The sequence below is a fragment of the Leptonychotes weddellii genome, chromosome 8 (assembly GCF_054177405.1).
Source record: "Leptonychotes weddellii isolate Sample4059 chromosome 8, ASM5417740v2, whole genome shotgun sequence".
NCBI lineage: Eukaryota > Metazoa > Chordata > Mammalia > Carnivora > Phocidae > Leptonychotes > Leptonychotes weddellii.
The window spans coordinates 116,659,517-116,680,428 of record NC_138376.1 but is presented as its reverse complement, the minus strand read 5'-3'; the positions used below and the strand labels follow the sequence as shown (position 1 = coordinate 116,680,428).

At 42.2% G+C, this 20,912-nt stretch overlaps 2 protein-coding genes across 3 annotated transcripts in view; both read right to left on the bottom strand.

Moving 5' to 3' along the window:
• Nucleotides 1–20,912, bottom strand: part of LOC102735769 (monofunctional C1-tetrahydrofolate synthase, mitochondrial) — a 560,423-nt gene that overhangs the window by 465,735 nt on the left and 73,776 nt on the right. The gene's annotated exons all lie outside the window — the stretch shown is intronic.
• The window catches only part of LOC145723141 (monofunctional C1-tetrahydrofolate synthase, mitochondrial), a 120,132-nt gene that overhangs the window by 88,957 nt on the left and 10,263 nt on the right, over nucleotides 1–20,912 (bottom strand). Inside the window, exon 4 of the mRNA XM_081829160.1 lies at nucleotides 16,666–16,777. Within this exon, the coding sequence (XP_081685286.1) occupies nucleotides 16,666–16,777 (112 nt within the window). The remainder of the gene's footprint in view (nucleotides 1–16,665; nucleotides 16,778–20,912) is intronic.

The following is a 20,912-nucleotide window of genomic DNA, read 5'->3' as shown; positions in this document are numbered from 1 at the left end:
CCCGAAAATATGGAAAATTTTCTAAGAACCTCATTCATTCGAATATAACTGAACATCTCAGTGTGGAATAAGGAGCACTTCGTGGACGAATAAGCCATCCTTGATGCCCCTGGAAAGCAGGGCACACAGCCTCGGTTTCTCCCAGTTCAGTGTGTAGAGGAAGCCTCACCACCTGGCTGGGCCGGCCTGACTACATCAGCTATTGGCATTCATCCATCACTTCCGCTAGAAAGTAATGTAAAGCCCTGACCCTCTAAGCATGACTATTAACCTCTAGATTTAGCTCAAAAATGCTAAATACTTGACCACATTCTAATGAGGACTGCCAATCAGAGGCTCTGCTCTCAGCCTCTGTCCTAAATTACAGACCTGAATTTCCTCTCCACCCTTCCCCCAATGCATAACTAACAAACATTAACATCTTGCCACAATTGCCTATTTTCCTTTTACAAAGAAGGTAAACAACATAGAGAGAGCTGAGGTCCCCCTGCCATCTCCTGTGCCTGGGCCCCCAGTTGAGCTCCCTCCTTCCCCATATCCCCAGAGGGAAACTCTTACTAACTTGGTGCTTATCCAGGTCTTGCGTTCCTACTTGTACATACATACAAAGGCATAAACAAAAGACAGTGCTATTTTTGTATCTTATGAACATGCTAGACTGTACTTACAATCCCACAACCTGCTTTTTCACTGGACATTGTATTTCTGTGATCTTGTGTTTGTGGAAATACATGGAGATAGTCTTGCAGGTCTTACAGCACCCACATTTTTACCTGCTGACAGAGCCCTTTCCTAGGGAGGGAGCACCCTTGGATAGGACTCTTGCCCTTCCCCCCCCCCAACTATTCCCCTTCGGGAAGTGGGAATGACTTATGTGAGGGAGGTGGGGGTGGAAAGAAACACCATCTTCACAGGAGTCCTGGCAACAGTAATTCTACAATATCATTCTGGAAGCCCTCAGTAGAGAGCCTGCTTCTCCCTCTCCCTGCTTGTGCTCTGTCGTTCTTCCTAAATAAATAAAATCTTTTAAAAAGCCACAAAAACCCCCCAAAGTATTAATAGATAAAACAACTTTATAGTTGGGACGCCTGGGTGGCTCAGATGGTTAAGCATCTGCCTTCGGCTCAGGTCATGATCCCAGGGTCCTGGGTTGGAGCCCCACATCGGGCTCTGTGCTCAGCAGGGAGTCTGCTGCTCCCTCTCCCTCTGCCTGCCTGTCTGCCTACTTGTGATTTCTCTCTCTCTGTCAAATAAATAAATAAAATCTTTAAAAAAAAAACCAAACAACTTTATGGTTGAATCTGGTAAGAGAGGAGGGTTTTAGAAAACACTAATAATTAATGTTTCTTTCTCTGCCCCCCAAAAGATGTAAAGAGGTCCACAAAAGGCTCCACTGTTCCTTTAACAGTTACCAGTTTCCTAATATTCCTTGCCAGAAATTCTACTGCTTTCTTCGAATAAGAACAGTACAATATTGTAATTATACCAAACATTGCTAAAAGTTTAAAACAACCTCATGGAATTATAATTTTCTAAACTACAATTCACATATTAGGTTAGGGTAATTTGAGTCTTTTTAGGTTGAAAGTTCTCAGCCAAGATAGGGTAAAATAACAGTCACACAATGGAAATTTAGAAGTCATTCACTGAACACTGGATCTTAATAACCTCCTTAAAAAGCCTTGCATTTTGTGAATTTCAAACCTCAAGTTTAATCTTGATCACATTTTAAAATCATTTTATGTTAACTTTCATAGTACTAATCTCCGTAAAACCTGATAAAGGTCTACTTTAACTCCACGTTTTATGATGGTAAGCACAATTACATTAAGAACATTATTTAGAATATGCATAAATCTTTTTTTTTTTTTTAAGATTTTATTTTATTTATTTGACAGAGAGACACAGCAAGAGAGAGAACACAAGCAGGGGGAGTAGAAGAGGGAGAAGCAGGCTTTCCGCCGAGCAGGGAGCCCGATGTGGGGCTCGATCCCAGGACCCCGGGATCATGACCTGAGCAGAAGGCAGACGCTTAAGGACTGAACCACTCAGGCGCCCCAGAATATGCATAAATCTTAACGAATGATAGGCTAGATATCTCATTGAAAATAAATTGGCATTTTGTAAATGTAAACAGTTGAGGTTAGGTTAGATATTCCTAAAGTTCAAAACTTCTTTCAAAACTTTCCCCAAACATTTTACTCTTTTTATTTAATTGCTCTTTATTTAAATACCGCTTCAACAAACTACCTGGCAAATATGTCCATATTCACCATTAAAAGCCTAGTGGAAATTTGGACACATTTACCAGCAGGTAAGTCATTCAGCCAACTCATGTGTATTAATAATGTTTCATTCAAAAAACATTTAGTGCTCATTAGGAGCTCTGCATAGGCCCTATGATGATGATATGGAATGACAGCGACCACTGAGGAAACAGTAAGTCACAGCGGGAAGAGCAAAGGCTCTGGGGCCAAGGACTTAGGTTCAAATCCCTGATCCTCATTGCACTACCTGTTTGCCTTCAGACAAACTAATAATTCACCCTGATGTTCCATTTCCTCTCCTAGAACAGGAGGTTATCCTGGTAACTATCTCCTAGGGTTGTTATAAAACATATGAACATATATAACACCTATAAAGCCCCCAGGAGGGTGCCCAGCACACAGCAGGTCCTCAAGGAAGGTAAACTCTTGTCCCTAGGAGTAAAACTTATCCATGCCAGGAACTTCTCTATGTGCTTTAGATGCATGGTTTTCCCTGGCTTTATAGATGAAAGAACAGAGGTGCAGAAGGATTGTCAGTGCCCAACAGAGGGGTACCACCTGGGGGTCTATCTGGTTCTCCTAGTGAGTGGGAGGAGCTGTGGGTGGGGCCAGGATGCTGGACATCTTGCAACATGCAGGGTGGTCCCAAGGAAATTTGTCCCCTGCCCACAGGATCTTCCCTCCAGACACTCTTGTAGTTGAAAAACCTGCTTATGATTATAGGGGGCTAGAACCTTCCCCCTAGTTTGTTTTACATAGAAATATAATATTTTTCAAGCTATCAATATATGCCCATTTTTCAAGGAATGCAAACAACAGTGAACAATGAAGAAAGGTTAGCCTTAACTTTGCCACGAGTTGTGTGCTTTTTCAGAAGATCATGTCACCAATGCCAATAACCACTTGTGACATCTGAGTGGCCAAGAACACCTAATCCTTCTGCATTCATGCCTACCCTGTGCACTCAGTCTTACATATGTGTGCAAACACCTGACCACTCGGAACATCTTCTAATGTAATTGAAATATTGATGAAAAAGTTACGAACTGTTCCCTTCCCTGCCTCTATAAAGTTCTCTGAATTGGGAAGACATTTAATGACTTTTTATGGAGAAGCTAGGGATACAGTTGTATATAGATGGGGCGCTCCCACAAAGGGACAGCCCTGGAAATAGCAGCTGGGAGGAGAGCCAGGAGAGGCTGACATTTAGAAAGAGCTTTAAGGAAGAGGAGAGAAGCCCCACCCAATGTGGCTAAGAGCTGAGCAGGATGAAACTCAGAACTGACCAGCAGAATGTCGGAAAGAAGATTCCCCAATAAGAGATTACACGGTGGGGAACGGTGGGGGTGGGCGCAGCGGAAAGAGAGAAACAGTTTGGAGAATGGCCTTTTTTCAGAAGAGTGTTGGACCTATAGACTCTACAAGGTCTACATAAATAGATAAAAGTGAGTAACTCATCTCAGTAGGATTACAACGTCCTTTACAAGGAAGCCTGCATAGAAGAAGGGCAGGATTAGAACAAAATGTGAAATATCTGTATGGACATACTGGATAGGACTTGAATTTTCTTCTTATGAAAAGTTTCTGAGTCCTCTATGATGATTAGAATATTACTTTAACAAACAAAAGGTATTTGTTTTATATTACATACATGTGGGATGTTCCCAAGATACTTACATTTCCCCTAGGTGAAATTCTTACACAAGTGCACCGGGAAATAAAAGCAAGAGTATTGGACCTACTGACTCTGCAAGACGGGTAAAAGTAGCATATCCTACGTGACTTAGCTACTCTATTTTTTCAGATTGCAAAATGATTTGCATCCTGCCTCTCTCCCCTTGGCAGTGATGGTCTTTCCCAAATAAGAAGCTGAATCCCTCATGTTTTGATTAGCATCCCTTTTGGCACCAGAGTATATTTGAGATGTTAAATATGCCAGTTGAATTTCAGACCGTATGTTTTTAATTTTCTTGTTTAATGCCATTGCAAAGACTCTCTGCATTGTTTCTCAACAATTTTTGAGTTTCAGTTTCTTGAGCTCTTTTGCATTCCATAGTGCAAGGCTTAGGCAAGACAGGGATATGCTGGAATGATATCATGCACCTGTGAATCCACTGGGCTCCAGGGCATCCGGCATTCTCCCTGGTAACCACAGAGTATTTTGAACAAGGCCTTCTAGAAGGATTTCCCTAACCCGAAAGGAGGGTATTTGAAGCAATCCAATCCCCTTAGATCTCTTAGATCCCTGGTGTGGATAGTCCTGGATGCCTTTGTATAAGAAGAGATACAAGCAACAGTGTTTCCCACTGGCAGAACTCAAATCCCTCTACGAGTTTCATAGGAGTTTCATCAAGTGTACTCACAAAGCTATTCTTCACTTGAAAACTGAATTAGTATTTGTGAAGAGTTATCTAAAAAGTAAAGATCCTTAGCATCTTAAGGTGGAAATGGTAGCTGGCATCCACTGTTCCGTGTGGGTCTGAGTCTGTACTTTTTCCAACATTACTGCATGTCATCTGCAGAATAAGCCTTGTGATAGGTACTGGAGAAACTGTGATTTGGGTAAGTTAAGTGACCTACCCAAGGACACGTCCAGCACACGGCAGAGGGCAATTCAAACCTAGGCAGCTGGATTAGTGTTTTAGTTTTCTTTGGATATTTATTGAAAAGATACATGCACCCCTAGGTTTACTGCAGCATTATTTACAGTTGCAAAGATAATGGAAGTAACTCAAGTGTCCATCGATAGATGAATGGGTAGAGAAGATGGGATATATATACAATGCAATATTACTCCACCATAAAAAAGAATGAAATCTTGCCATTTGCAACAACAGTGGATGGACCTAGAGGGTATAACGCTAAGTGAAATAAGCCAGAGAAAGACAAATATCATATGATTTCACTCATAAGTGGAATTTAAGAAGCAAAACAAAGGGGGGAAAAAAAGACAAATAAAGAAACAGACTCTTAACTACAGAGAACAAACTGGTGGTTACCAGAGGGGAGGGGGGTGGGGGGATGGGTTAAATGGGTGACAGGGATTAAGAAGTGCACTTATCTTGAGGAGCACTGAGCAACACATACAATTGTTGAATCGCTATATTGTACACCTGAAATTAATACAACACTGTATGTTAACTCTACTTGAATAAAAAATAAATAAAAAACCTAGGCAGCTGGAGCTGGCAATCTATTATATTTGGCTGCTCTATGGAAAATCATCTCCATTATCTTGATTTTCAGCATATGTAGCAGAAAATGACCTAAAAACTGTTATCAGCCAAAACAGGAAACAAAAAATATTAGTGTAACTTAATATTACTCTAACTTAATTCCACCAAAACTCTGAAAGATCAGGTTGTAAAATCTGGTGATTGTTAATTAACAAATCCTGTTTCTAAATTTTTTAAAAAAATTTATGACAGAGTTGATACATACAAAATACATGTAAGTCGGCAGCAATAACTAAAAAGTCTTATCATCAATACACAAAATTTAGGATGGTGGGCACTTCGTGGAGAGGCAGAGAAATGGGGTGGGGGGGCATGACTTCTCATAATTTACTATCCCATGTGCACCATGGAAAAAGACAAACAGAAACTAGGCTTCTAATTAAAAACTCTTCAACTACTTTCCCACAAGAAAGGGGATAAATGTTTTGTATTCTTCTGCAAATCAATTCTAGAAAACTGGTATCATCACATACTCCTTTTTTTGCTGAGCTAGATCATAAAGACCTGAAGTTTTTGACATCTTCTATAGTGAAAGTTATTTCTTCCTTATTCTCAAAAACACTTTTGGATTGATTTATATTTAGAGACCATATCAGCAATACAAATAATAACCAAATAGATGAACTGAAAGTATTGCAAAAGTTAAGATAGTTTTATTCAAAGTATCTTGTCAAACAGAAAAGTAAATAGGCCATAAAATTAAACCTTCTTTTCAAAGGCCCACGGGACCGTTTATGACAAATGTTCAGAACTGGACAACATAGAATTAGAAGAGGCAGTAGGATAGCTTAATTCTCCAAAAACCAGGTACCACTGCCAAGGCAAGTCCAGCATCAAGAGGTGACTAGTCAGGGGGAGGGGGAGATGATGCGTGGATCTCCTTGCAGAAAGCCTGGGCTCTGCACCTGGCAAGCAGTGCCGGAGACCATCTAACTGGTCGCTGCTCTTCCCTGGGGAGGCGGAGTAGGAGGGAGACCCTCACTTGGCCAGAGTAGGTGGCTTAGAGAGCAGTTCCAAGTGCAGGCCCCACCACCAGCAGCGACCTTGAACGGGGCATGGAACGAGGGGAGCTGAGCTCCTGATTGATTTAAATCTACGGAACCTGCTTGGCCCTTTTTTGTTTGTTTTTAAGGGCTGGGGCTGACAGCCACCTCCGAAAGAGTCACCAAGGAGGAAAAAATTTCACAAATGTTATGACTTCGGGAAAAGGGCCACCCTAAACGAACAGAAATCTTGAGATATTTAAAGGCCTACATGTAAGAGGCAGCATTTTATAAGCCAATATCGATGATCTTTGTGACTCCAAAAGCAGAAATCATGAACAGAAAGGATGGAAAAAGAAAAGGTACAATGAACACATTTAAAAGACAAGGCACAGACAGGAGAAGATACTTGTAACACATAATGGCCAAGTGGTCATATTCAGACCTAACATCTCACTCCTGGGAACAGACCCTCGAAGACTGCTGCACGGAGACTTGTGTTCGTATTCTCAGAGATACAAACTAGAATGTTCCCGGTAGCATTATTTGCAACAGAACACCAGAAAGGAATCTCAGGGCCCCTGAAGGAAGAGCGCACAAATGCATGTGCCTATGTTCATGCCAAGGAAGACTTCACTACGGGTTGGATGAGGCTTCTTTGATCACAGCTACTCGGATAAACGCAGGAATGTCAGTTTGAACAAAAATAGCCTGCCTTCTGCTTTTAGGTGGCCTGCAACTTTTTTATAGTCTTTAATTTTTTTTTTTTTTACATTTTTTAATGTTTGGGGGAAAAAAACCAAAAGAGGAATAATACTTCATTGCATGTGAGAATTAGGTAAAATTCAAATGTCAGAGTCTATTAATAAATCAATCTATTGGAACACGGCTTCCTTCCTGCATTTTTCGGGGCTCCCTGTGGCTGCTTTTTGCAACTGAATATTTGCACAGAGATGCTATGACACACAAAGCCTATATAAAAAGTTGGCTGATCTCTCTTGTAGCGCAATGCAGATAGTAAGATTTATTAATGCATAAAATTTTCAAACCTATAAAATGCTACAGAAACATGCTGCATATCTGCGGTTCCAAAATTGATGTGCTGGGCTGTCCTGAGCCACTGCACTGAACTTGGAGGAGCCATGGGGTGTTTTCAAGTTTGGAGGGAAGCTCGGTAATACTTGACATCTGTTGAGCCCTGCAAGTTCTACTCTGAGGTAGTTCCTGGTTTCCACTTTATCGCCCTACACTCCTTTCAATGACATATGTTTGTGAAGCCAAATTTTTGACTGTTGCTGCAGTAAGAGCACGAACGGTGTGAAAGCCACTGGGGAACAGGAAATGAACTTTGAAGCGTCCACCAATCTCAAGGACCGAGAAGTTGTTCAGTGCCCAACAAAGACACACATCTCAATAATAAGTTATGGTGGCTATTTAAAAATGAAATAATATCGGGCACCTGGGTGGCTCACTTGATTGGGCAACTGCCTTCGGCTCAGGTCATGATCCTGGAGTCCCTGGATCGAGTCCCGCATCAGGCTCCCTGCTCGGCGGGGAGTCTGCTTCTCCCTCTGACCCTTCCCCCTCTCATGTGCTCTCTCTCTCTCTCAAATAAATAAATAAAATCTTTTAAAAAAATGAAATAATATCTTTCCTTTCAATTTGTATGTATTCTTTTTTTCAGGCAGCTACTAAGGTGTCAAGACATAAATATCCATTAAGTTGTTTGGACCTAACTACTTAATAAATGGATGTGTTAGGTATTTCTGTTGGCCTCATATGCCTTAGGAAAAAACTGCTGAGACATTACATGAAAGGAGAAGGTCCAGGAATCTCTGTTGTAGATCTTTTGCGGATACGTACTTATGGAATAAAAGTATAAACCACGCCTGGAAATGATAATCCCTAAATTGGGAGAGTGGCTTCCTCTAGAGAAGCAGAAAAGGGAAGGAGATCAGGGGGGGATTCACAGGGACCTCAACTCTGTGTTGAATGTTTTATTTAAAAAACAAAACAACAGGGCGCCTGGGTGGCTCAGTTGGTTAAGTGACCGCCTTCGGCTCAGGTCATGATCCTGGAGTCCCGGGATCGAGTCCCGCATTGGGCTCCCTGCTCGGCAGGGAGTCTGCTTCTCCCTCTGACCCTCCTCCCTCTCATGCTCTCTGTCTCTCATTCTCTCTCTCTCAAACAAATAAATAAAATTAAAAAAACAAAACAAAACCAAACAACAAACTAAAGCGCACATAGCGATGTTATGATTTTAACACAACTCAGTGAATGATGGGAATACAGGCATTTATTATATTAATCTGCATATTTTCCTGGAAACTGTATACTCAGTATATTTCACCTTTTTTTCCCCACTTACGTTTTTTAAGGGCAGAAGACTAGCTGATGAAAGAGGGGAGGGTGACTTTATACAGAAGCATGGGCAGAGAAAGGTGGGGTGGAATAAGGACCAGCCTCGAGAACGAGGGAGAATGTGATCAGGTCTCCAGCTACATTAGAGATGTCAGAACTCCCGGAATAGTGAAAACCACCTTCTCTGACTGGGCTTCTGAATACCAGGCTTAAAGAACACCACTGGTGGGGCGCCTGGGTGGCTCAGTCGTTAAGCGTCTGCCTTCGGCTCAGGTCATGATCCCAGGGTCCTGGGATTGAGCCCCGCATCGGGCTCCCTGCTTGGCGGGAAGCCTGCTTCTCCCTCTCCCACTCCCCCCTGCTTGTGTTCCCTCTCTCGCTGTCTCTCTCTCTGTGTCAAATAAATAAATAAAATCTTTAAAAAAAAAAAAAACACCACTGGCGATGAGTAGTTTCCCCGAAGATTAGCATGTGACGGACACCTCTGCACTTCTTGTCCTTGATTTAATTACGGATACAATCACTGGAGGAAAAAAAATTGGAAGTATCCTAACAAAAATAGAGCCTAGGCTGAGATCTGTGTTTCTAAATAATGTAAACAGAGTGAGGTCTGGGAGAATTCCAGCTTAGAAAGCTGGGAGACCACTTGACGTCAGATTTTTTTAAAGGGTGGGTGAAATTGTAGGAATGTTTTAGTTTGGTCTGGTTCTCTTCTACTGAAATGAAAGGATATTTAAAATTTGATGGCAATAAAAAATGGAAACAGACAACAAGCCGGTGACTGGTTGAAGCTGCGAGCAGGGTTTCCTGAAGCCCAAGGAGCAAGATTTAAACGTTTTGCAAAAGGACAGTGGATAAGTAAGGGGAGCAGTAAGATGTTGTGACTCAACAAGATAACCTTCTAATTAGTACTGTATTAGGGAGAAACATCTCTTAAAGTAGTCAGGAGAAAAGAAGAAGAAGAAAAAAAGCCCCTACACTGGAATTAAAATTAAAAATAATAATAATAATAATAATTTACAAAAAAAAAAGAAATGAAAGAAAACCCAAAAGTATCCCACCACTGTTGGCAGACATTATTATAGTTCGGCAGAGTATAATTATACTGGTACGATTTTAAGTTGTGGCCATCCCCTGTAGACAGGTCATCTGAAACTTGGTGTTTTTTCAGGGGAGTGGGTGGGAACCAGCTAAAGAGAAACGAGAAAATCACTGTAGGCACAGTGGTCAACTGACCGTCTGCACAGGTTTTGGCAGGAGGGGGCCCTGAGGTTGCACCCTCTGCCACTTACTGGCTGGGTGACAGAGGACACGTGTTGTAATCTCTCTAGGCTTCAGTTGGGTCATCTGTAAAAACGAGGATAACAACCCCACCCCCCAGAACTGTTTCAGGCTTCGGTGAGAATGCAGGTGATGGCTGGTTTGGAACACAGGTCTGTAGCTCAGGAACCGCTCAGAGAATGGCAGCATTTGTAATGAAAATATTAACGAGCCTTTGCGCCCAATCCCCCTCAGTTTGTCTTAGAATGACCATGGTTATTTATTCTGATCTCGAAACCCTAATCCTGAAACATTCAGGGCGAAGCTCAGTGCATGATTTAACCACCAGGCATTGGTCTAACATTTTCTCCTGACCCACAGTCTGCTCTGCTTATGTACCCAGGCAGCCTGGGGAGAACCCAGGGCAGGTCAGTGGCGCTCTCTGCAGATGCCAAGGAGAAGACTCACTCAATTCAGGCAACGTCTTGCCCAGCACTTTGGAAGAGGATGCTAAATGTCAAATGTAAGTGGAACGTTAAAAGCCACCAAAGCTTCGTATAGGTCACTATAAAGGAAGTATGGGGAAATGCCACACAGCATCCCTTAGGCTATGAGGAGACCCTGGGTCTTGATCTTTTTTGGATCATGGACCCTTTTGAAAAATCTAACGAGAGTCATGGAGCCCTTCTCTTGTTAAAAAAAGAAAAAAAACACAACCAACCAACCATATAGGTACGTATAGAATTCTGTATTTAATCATGGGAGGGGTGGCTGGTAGCTACCAGTTAAGAACTCCTAGCTTAAACGCGTACAAGTGTATGCTGAATTCCAGAGTGAAGGAAAGGTATTCATTCGAAATGGGAATCCAAACCAAATTAAGAAAACAGAAAGCAAATTTAAAAAACCAAGGATCATGTGTAAGTTTGAAATCCTTACAAATAGTTTAAAAATGAGATAATTTATTAAAGCCTAGAAACTCAATGTTGTTTTCCTTTTCTTTCTTCTTATTTTTTAAAAAATAACACATGATTAGGATTTGATGCCAAAGAAATGTTTGCTTTTACAGCAGTGAATGGAGGTTAAGTGGACTCCCATGAGGACTGCTGGCTAAAGGAGGAATAGAAATAGCTATCACGGGGACCACAGCATTTTACCCCCAAATTCTCAGGGGCTATTTTGGTCTAGACTGACAAATTTGTGCAATTACAGTTAACTGAACAACATGGGTATGAACTGGATAGGTCCACTTATATACAAATTTTCTTTCTTTATATATATATGTGTGTGTGTGTATATATTTTTAAGATTATCTATTAGAGAGAGAGAGAGAGACAGAGAGAGCGAGACAGCACAGTGCGGAGGAGAGGGAGAAGCAGGCTCCCTGCTGAGCAGGGAGCCCGATGAGGGGCTCATTCTCTGGACTCTGGGATCATGACCTGAGCTGAAGGCAGACGCTTAGCCGATTGAGGCACCCAGGCGCCCTCAGATTTTCTTTTTGATAAATACAGTATAGTACTGTAAATGTATTTTCTTTTCCTTATGATTTTCTTAATACTATATTCTCTTGGGGCTCCTGGGTGGCTCAGTAGGTTCAGTAGCTGACTCTTTTTGATTTTGGCTCGGGTCATGAACTCAGGGTCCTGGGATGGAGCCCCACGTCCGGCTCTGCGCTCACTGGGGAGTCTGCTTGAGATTCTCTCTCTCCCTCTACCACCACAATCTTTAAAAAACAAAAATACTATTTTCTTTTATCTAGCTTGCTTTATCTTAAGGTTACGGTATATAATATACATAACATACAAAATATGTGTTAACTGACTGTTTATGTCATTGATTGGGCTCTAATCAACTGTAGACTATTAGTAGTTAAGTTGTGGGGGAGTCAAAAGTTATATGGGGATTTTCAACTACACAGGATGGGGATCAGTGCCCCAACCATCAAACTGTTCAAGGGTCAACTGTAATTAAATAAATTTCACTATATTTTTAGTCTAAACGGAATATTGATCCCATTATCTTGGAATAATTATTGCAGAGTAGACAAAATAATTCCTTCCCTGTGTGTGTTGGGATAGAACAAAAAATTAGACTAAATATATCTCACAAAACCCATAGTATTGGGAAAATTCTATCTAAGAGATGCCTATCATCTCTTAAGGTTCTTCGTTAATCAGTAGGATACTTAATCTCATAAGTGCATTGCACTTACCACTGAGGTTCTGTTTATGGGCTTATCCCTCACACCACCTTATAAATGACTGGAGGCTAAGAAACATGTCCTGTATCTCTGATTCCCAGCTCCCACCGTATATTACTTGACATAACAGCAGAAGCTCAATACATGTGTACTGAAGTAAATTATTTCAAAGGACTTAAATAAATCTTCAGTTACTTCTTTTCCAAGGTATGACATAGAACTGAAGTTGCTAGATTGTTTGCACATTTTCAGTTTGACCCAGAAATTCTGTCAGGGTGCTCTTTTTCTGTAAATTACCCTTTCAAATCCTTTGCCCATTTTTCTATTGGATTACTTGTCTTAAAAAATCAATCCATAATTCTTGGTGGTTTATATACATTCCAAATGTTAGTCATTTGTCTGTTACCTCTACAAAGGTTTCTCCTAGTCCGTCACTTGTTTTTGAAATCCTGTATCTTTTATCATACAGAATTTATCTTTTAATGTAACCCAAATTATCAATCTTCTTTTGGATTTGGGCTTTTTATATCTTAAGAGGCACAGACTTCTATAAACAATGACTTTTCTGAGGACATAAATTCTCTCACAGACTTCAGATAAACCTATGTCTACTGCATTTAACTTCTGTGGGAGGATGTTAAAATGGGGCTCTTTTGGTTTCACTTTTGTCTGAAGCCCCAAAACAGTGTCAATTGTTCTCATGCTAAAGGGTGAAGCTAAACCTAGCAGCATTTGCAAAGACATTATTTGAAAATAGATTCTGTATCCTTGAGCCCAACAGCTACCTTGAGTTTTCAAAGGATTGATCAAGTTAGAAGCCAGGAAAGGATTTCTTCAAAGCAAGTTATCAATGTGCAGAATCCCACTGCCCACATCCCAGTGGAAAGGATATGGAGCTAACGAGTAAGGCTCTAAATGCACAACTGGAGGTCCCTCTAAGGCAGGGGCACAGTGGTGGGTTGGGGATGACTACAAGTCTGCAGGCTGAAGAGAAACAGCCCCTGCAGTGGAGCAGAGACTCAGGTGAGAGTTGTAACTGCACTCTCACCAATGGTAAGGTCACAGGTCAAAGGTCTGTGGTGCCTGGAGATCAGGTACTGAATTAGCAGTAGGACCTTCTCAAAGGGATACTGCTCAGAGGGTTTCTGCCAAGAGTGTGGGTCCTCTGCTGGAAGAGGCTGGACGGGTACCATCGAATGTCCAAGCTTCAACCCTAGAGGGGCCAGAGGCAGACTAAGTGCACGGTAACGGGGGACGGAGAAAAAGCTACCGTTCCCTTCTCATTATCAGCCAAATGCAGGCCCAAGATGGGAGAGACTTAAACTGGAATGAGATTTGGAGTTATTTTATATAAGACTACACCCACATTTTTTATTAGAATGAGACCATTCTTATGACAGAAAGGGATTAGAAGAATTTAAAACAATGTTTAGAGGAACCAGCTATTAATTGAAATTTCATCCAATGCAGCCCACAGACCAGGCTTGACCAGGCAAGGGGGGTAAGAGCACTGTTTCCTGATCATGCCCTGCTCCCACAGTTCAACACCTTGGCTTTGCTTCCCACATTCCAGTGCAGCCATGGCATTAGGGTACCTCCTTCGTGAGAGTTTAACATTATGGGCCTTGAGTCTACACATATTTTGCAAGTCACTGCTGTCACACAGTTATACATAACGAAGCGCGATCTTTATTTATATTAAAACTAACATGAGTTATTTGCGTACCACGTTCATAGCAGCATTATTCACAAAAGCCGAAAGGTGAAAGCAACCCAAGTGTTCACAGACAGATGAGTGGATAAACAAAACATGGCATACATAAACTGGAGCATTATTCAGCCTTGAAAACCAAGGAAATTTGAACAGATGATCCAACATGGGTGAACTCTGAGGATATTATGCTACGTGAAATAAGCCGGTCACAGGAGGGCACAAATACCGATATGAGGAAGAGTCAAAAACTCAGAGACAGAAAGTAGAAGGGTGGTTGCCAGGGGCTGGGGGAATGGGAGTGGGGAGTTGTTGTTTAATGGGTACAGAGTTTCAGTTTTGCAAGATGGATGGTGGTGATGGTTGTACACCAACGCAAAAGTATTTGACTACTGAATGGTGTGCTTAAAAATGGTTAAAATGATAAACTTTGTTCGATGTATTCTACCACAGTTAAAAATAAAATCACTCCCCCCACAAAAAAAAGAACCCTAAATGAAAAAGGGGAAATTTAACCTTTATTAGTCAAGGATCAATGATGGGGAGAGTAATAATGAGAAGTGGCTAAGAATTATCACCGAGTCTTGCCATGTGTCAGGTGCTGTGCCAGGACTTAGCAAGCAGTCTCATTCAAACCTCGTTCAAACCTATGGGGTTTAAATAGGGTTCTATTTAAAGCCCCATTCTACAGATAAGGAAACTGAGGCTAAGAAGGGTTAAGTTGCCTAATGTCACACAACTTGAAAGGAGTAGAGCCAGTTACTCTGACTCTAGAGCTAGCACCCTAACCCATCCGGCAGTGGGCAGATTTCTGTCACCGAATCCCCCCCCACCTACACCCTCTTAGACTGGAAGAGATCATAGAAAGCATTAGCAAAATCACTGACATTTGACTGGTTTGCCATGGTTTACACAGCCATTTCTCACTTGATACTACTCATTAAAATACTGCAGTTACAAAAGGAGGGAATTGAACCCTAGAGAAGCTAGGTAACTTACTTCAGGTCACACTACCAGGTAGGGTTATGATCCCACAGCTTTGATCTCAGGGTCAGGGCTGCGCATCCATACGCAATTCCTCATTTCGCCTTTTTCACATGAGAATGTCTACCAGGGACACTCCCAGAGAGGCTAATGGATGGTCCAAGGTCACACAGAAAGCCAGTATGTTTTGCATACATCATCAGCCTATACCTTTAAAGATGCTTTGCCACGATAACACATATTCTGTAAATGTATACGGACAAAGTAAGGATTGGCACAGGAGCAGAGAGCTCTGTCAGCACATAATAGAGTGTTTTCTTCTAGAAGCTCTTTCATTTGTGGAGTTGATGCATTAGAACCACCACTTCACATAAGCACCCAACTTTTCAGTGCCTGCCCTTCCCAGACTCCTGGTCCATTAGCTCTACAGTTATGCTGTGATCAATGGAGCAAATCCATTTAGATGGCATGTCTAGCCACTCTCATAGTAGATTCCGTACCAAAGCAGCAAAGTACACAAGAACTATACAATACAGACCTTGAGGAATGAACTACATAAATTCTCATTGGATCCTGACTGCATGTCTATAGGGAATTCTTAAAAACGGTCTCAACAACCCTGAGTGAACTTTATAATGGCTGAGCATAAAAGTGCAGTGCTAAGTTCTTTAGCCCAGTAGAATCTTTTCTAGTAAAATAACTCACTTCTGAGTTTGATTACAAGGCTGATGATTAGTGTGAAAGAAGCAACTGCTAGACTTGATGATTACAGGCACGAATGTGGCGAGTGGAAATTACCTGGTGGCATGTGAAAAATCTGCCACTGTGGTCTGTCTGATGTCAAATGATGGTGTTATTCCAAGAATCCTTATTTGTTTGCCCTTTGTTGCTTCCACCTCACGGGTGGGACTGGGACTAGCCCTGACAGAGCAAACTCTATGGCAGCTACCCCTTCTTCCTGACTGGAATTTCCATCGAAAACCGAAGACCAGCAGGTGCCACCAAAGGACACCTTTGCAGCGCAACGTCTGAAGTCCTACCAATTAAAATTTCCAAGTCTAATGGCTGGGAATCTCCCCTCCACTCGACACAAAAACATACTCCAATTTGAGGAAGAGCAAACTGATTTCGACTGCTAATAACAGCTAACAGTTAACGAGCACTTCTTCTATTAATGACATACAGCATTAGGCAGTATGCTCCATGAAGGCAGGGCTGGGTCTGTTTTCCTCACTGTGTATCTCCAGCTCTGAGTAGCATGCCTTGTGCATAGTAGGTCCTCAGTAAATATTGGCTGAATCAATAAATAATCTCATTTGGTTTTCACAATAACTCCATAAGGTTTGCTACAATATTGCAGTCACCATTTTATAGATGAGAAGACTGAGGCTCAGAGGTCATTAAAATGTGTCCAAAATCACTCTAGCAGCAAGTGTCCGAGCTCATATGCAAACCCATGGGTACTTGACATCGAATCAACAGTTCAAACACAACATCATTTTACTAGTCTAGACGAGACCATAGTGCTTTTCCAATATTGAGACCATCTTTGAAAGGTCGGTCTAAAAGAATATATTTTGAGTCAGAATGGACAGCGCTCTTGTTCAGTCATCAACTTTTAGATTTCTTCCATATTCTACAACTAAATTTAACAGAAATGACTTACCTACAAATCCTTCTTGACCAACCAGTTTCAGGGCTATTTTATCAGCCAACACTGAAGAGTTGCCGTGGGCGATGTTAGCAAAGGGGCCAGCATGCACAAAGACAGGTGTCCCCTACAGAAATTGAAGAACAAATTAAAACCCTCAAAGACAAAGGGAGGAATGAACCAAGATGGTGAGTCTTGGTATTTAAAGACTCACTGAAGCCATTCTGCTTTTATTAATACTGCATATTCAGTGTGCAACTTCTCTCAAAGAAAAAGAAAACACCTTGACTCTCTCAAAGGACCAAATTCCTGGTATATTCTACAACAGTGTCATTCTACACTAAATGCTGAACTAGGGAGAAAAACCTATAAGGATTGATTATTTCCTACTATAATTTTGATAAAGCACTCATTAGCTGCCTCACTGACTATGAAGTAAACTATTTACCTCACTTGACAGTATTTTGCATTTTATATATATTTATTTTTTAAAGAATAGAATTGAACCCCAATGGTCTAAGAGGCTTATTTAAATTTATTTTTTTTCCTCCATTGAGAAATCAATCACTTCAAGAAAAATCTAAAGAAAGCAAAAAAAAAAAAAAAAATCAATAAAATTAATGACCTGTGTAGTATGGAAGGACAATCCCATAAGGTTTACGTTCATTATAGCTCGTTTTTATATCTACAATAATAAACTTGTTCTTCTGATTTTTACAAATTCTGTTTTAAGTCTTTCTCATTGTTTAACTGGCTTACATATTAAAAATCTGGTAAGTATTAAGACAATAAAAGCAAAGAAAATTTTCACTCTTGGTACAATGCTAGAGTAATTCTTACTAAAAAGGCAAAAACAACAACAACAACAAAACACCAAATCAACCTCAATATAAAGGAATTATCAAAACTTTTAGATTTAATTCATTAAAGAAAATCGGTCGATATTTTCATTTTAAATGCCATTTCTAGTTTTCCTTTGTCAGTGAGAACAGACTGTAGCCCTATCTAAGGGAATTTATCCACATGCGTTACAATGTTGGGGTTTTATTCCGAGCCCAGCCGGGGCCACTGGGGTGTGTCTGTGAGGCCTTGGTTCCACCTGTGAAAACAGAGGCTGCCCTCTTACTGACAGGGGGAGGCAGGGAGTGGGGGTGGGGGGAAGGCTGGGAGCCATGGAAAATTCCCACGAACCACGATGGGCTGCTAACCGAACATATTTCAAAGACGAGAGAGCTGAACAAAAGCAGGAAGAAAGGCAGTGAAAGAAAATCATCTCTGAGAATGAAAAAGACAGAGTTTATCAAAGCCATTCTGTGAGTTCTCTATTTACTTTTCTTCCCAGAGTCCTCAGGAGGCACAATGACAGGGTCCTGATGAGGTCACACAAATGTCTGTGGAAATAAAGCTGGCAATAGGAAATCCAAACGTAGGTGCCTATGGATATTTTCATGTGTGTGTCTAGTGTCTAGATCTGTATACCTCTCTTTAACTTCTCACTTCTGTCCAGATAAACCTTTTAAAAGCTCTGAAGAAAACACTGTTTAGAAGAACTTCAAGTCTCCATCACCTCCCCTTGCAGTCCGGGAACGTGGCTGCCTGTGGTAAGCTAGTGGAGCTGGGGACAGTATTGTGAGGACAAGGTCACAGCCTCCGTCCCTGGGTCTACACACTGCGGCATTCAGTGAGGCCCTCGGTCTGAGAAGCACCAAACACTGGTCTCTGGTGAGGGACAGGTGACAGGGTGTGGCCAGATCAGCACAAACACCTCACTGTTCCTGAGATAACCACTCTAAGGACTAGGTCAGCAGCGTTTTAATTTAAAATTAACGGCCTCACCGTGAATTAGTCACTAAAGCAGTATTAGAGCCCTGTTTTTCAAACTCCTAGTCTGGAGTCTGAATGGACAAATTTGTCGAACATCATTATTAGACACTGAAACACAGAGACACACATGCTCACCTAATATTTATGGCTATGATACAGTACACAGAGTTAAGTACTTAGTTAAAAAACTATGATGGGGCATCTCGGTGGCTCAGTCGACTGAGTGGCCAACTCTTTTGATTTTGGCTCAGATCATGATGGTAGGGTCCTGAGATCGAGCCCCGTGTTGGGCTCTGCACTGAGTGCGGAGTCTGCTTGAGATTCCCTCTCCCTCTGCCTGTGGTCCTCCCCCGGCTTGCACTCCTGCTCTCTGTCTCTCTAAAATAAATAAATAACATCTTAAAAAAAAAAAAATCTTCCCAGGAGATTTTAACGTGCAGAACTGAGAACTACCAGTCTCCCGGCAACCTGCAGCACAGTAACCCTTGAAAGTCCGCTATGGGAGTAACAATCAAGTGTATCCGAACATGAGCACTAGAGCACAAGATTGTGCTTGTGCCCAAGGTGTAGGTAATTTTTAATTTAAGAAAGATAAAATTTTTAATTTAAGAAAGATAAGAAAGAAAGGCTCCTGGGTGGCTCAGTCGTTAAGCGTCTGCCTTAGGCTCAGGTCCTGATCCCAGGGTCCTGGGATCAAGTCCCGCATTGGGCTCCCTGCTCAGTGGGAAGCCTGCTTCTCCCTCTCCCACTCCCCCTGCTTGTGTTCCCTCTCGCTGTGTCTCTCTCTGTCAAATAAATAAATAAAATCTTAAAAAAATGAAAGAAAGATAAGTATTTAAAACAGTAAGCTGATTATCCCCAATAATGATAGTAACATGTTCATTTTTAAGGGAGAAGTGTTATGAGGAAGCAAAGCATGTTTCTTTATAAGTTTTTTATTTTCATTCACTTATTTATTAAACAAATATATATTTTTAGGAGCCATATAGTAAAAATAGTAAGTATTCATTTAATTATTCAACAAATGTTTGCTGAGCACCTAATATGTGCGAAGCACTTTCTGGCAGCTGCGATCTGGTGGTGAGCCAGGTGGAAAAGGTCCTGCTCCCATCCTGGTGGATGGATGGACAAAGAAGTAGGAAACTCTTGGATGATACTCTGTGCCACGCCCAGAATGACAAGACAGTGGTAGGACTCATGACTGGGGCTGTGTTGGACTCAGTGGCCTGGGAAGGCCTCTCCAGGGTGCTGAGATTTAAAGGACATGAGTCCTAATGGACAAGAAGGAGCCAGACACATGAAATCGGGAGGCAGGGAGAGAGAGAATGAGAGAAGAGGCAGGGAAGGGCCAGATCCTGCAGGGTTTCCAGCCAGAATGAGGATCAGGGTAAACCACCCAAGAGCTCTAAGCAGGAGGGCAACAGGACCTGATTCAGTTTCAGAGCTCTCGGGTGGCTGAGCAGAGAAAGGATTCTGGAAGAAAGAGTGTTAGCAGTAGCCACTGTGGCAAGGTGGGAGGGTACGCTGGAGGCCGGGGCAGCGAGAGAAGTGGACAGGTTGGAGACGCTTCAGGGAGGGAGGGAGGCTCCGCAGGGATGGAGATGGGGGGGAGCCAGGGAGAGGGAACCGGGCTCCAGGACAACTTCTAGGATTTTGGCTGGAACCACTGACTAGCTTTGAAATCAAAGACCCTATTTTATAACCAAGTTTGATATGCAATGGCTCTCGGCAAGTACATCCACAACTCTGAAATTCTGAGGTCACGAGATTCAGAACAAGAGTTCAGGGGTCATGGGGCACCTGGGTGGCTCAGTCGGTTAAGCATCTGCCTTCGGCTCAGGTCGTGTTCCCAGGTCCTGGGATGGAGCCCCACATCGGGCTCTCTGCTCAGTGGGGAGCCTGCTTTTCCCTCTCCCTCTGCTGCTCCATTTGCTGGTGCTCACTCTCTCTCTCTCTCTCAAATAAATAAATGAAATCTTAAAAAAAAAAAAGTTTGGGGGTCAGCACGTGGCTGATGGGGGGGTAAGTACAGCTGGAGAAGTGAGGGCTCAGACCCTCTGACATTTAGAAGCTGAGCCAAGGCCAGGCCAGCAAACAAGATGGAGGGGAAGACAGTGGGAGGCCCAGGGCCACGAGGTGTCCCAGAAGCCAGAAGAACCAAGGGCTCCAGAAAGAAGAAACATCAGCTGGGTCGGACTCTGTGAAGAGGCCACACAGAGAAGGACAGAGAAACAAAGACTTGGTCATACGGAGGGACAGGTGACCATGACAGGAGCATCCAGGAGACGTGGAAGCTCAGGTCAGGCTGAAGTTACTGAAGAGAGGCAGGTGACAAAGGGGAGACCCAGGTCATAGACATTAGTATCTGACTGTGACAGAGAGCAGAGAAATGGAGCAGTAGCTAGGTGGGGACACTGGGTACTGGGAATTTTGGGGAC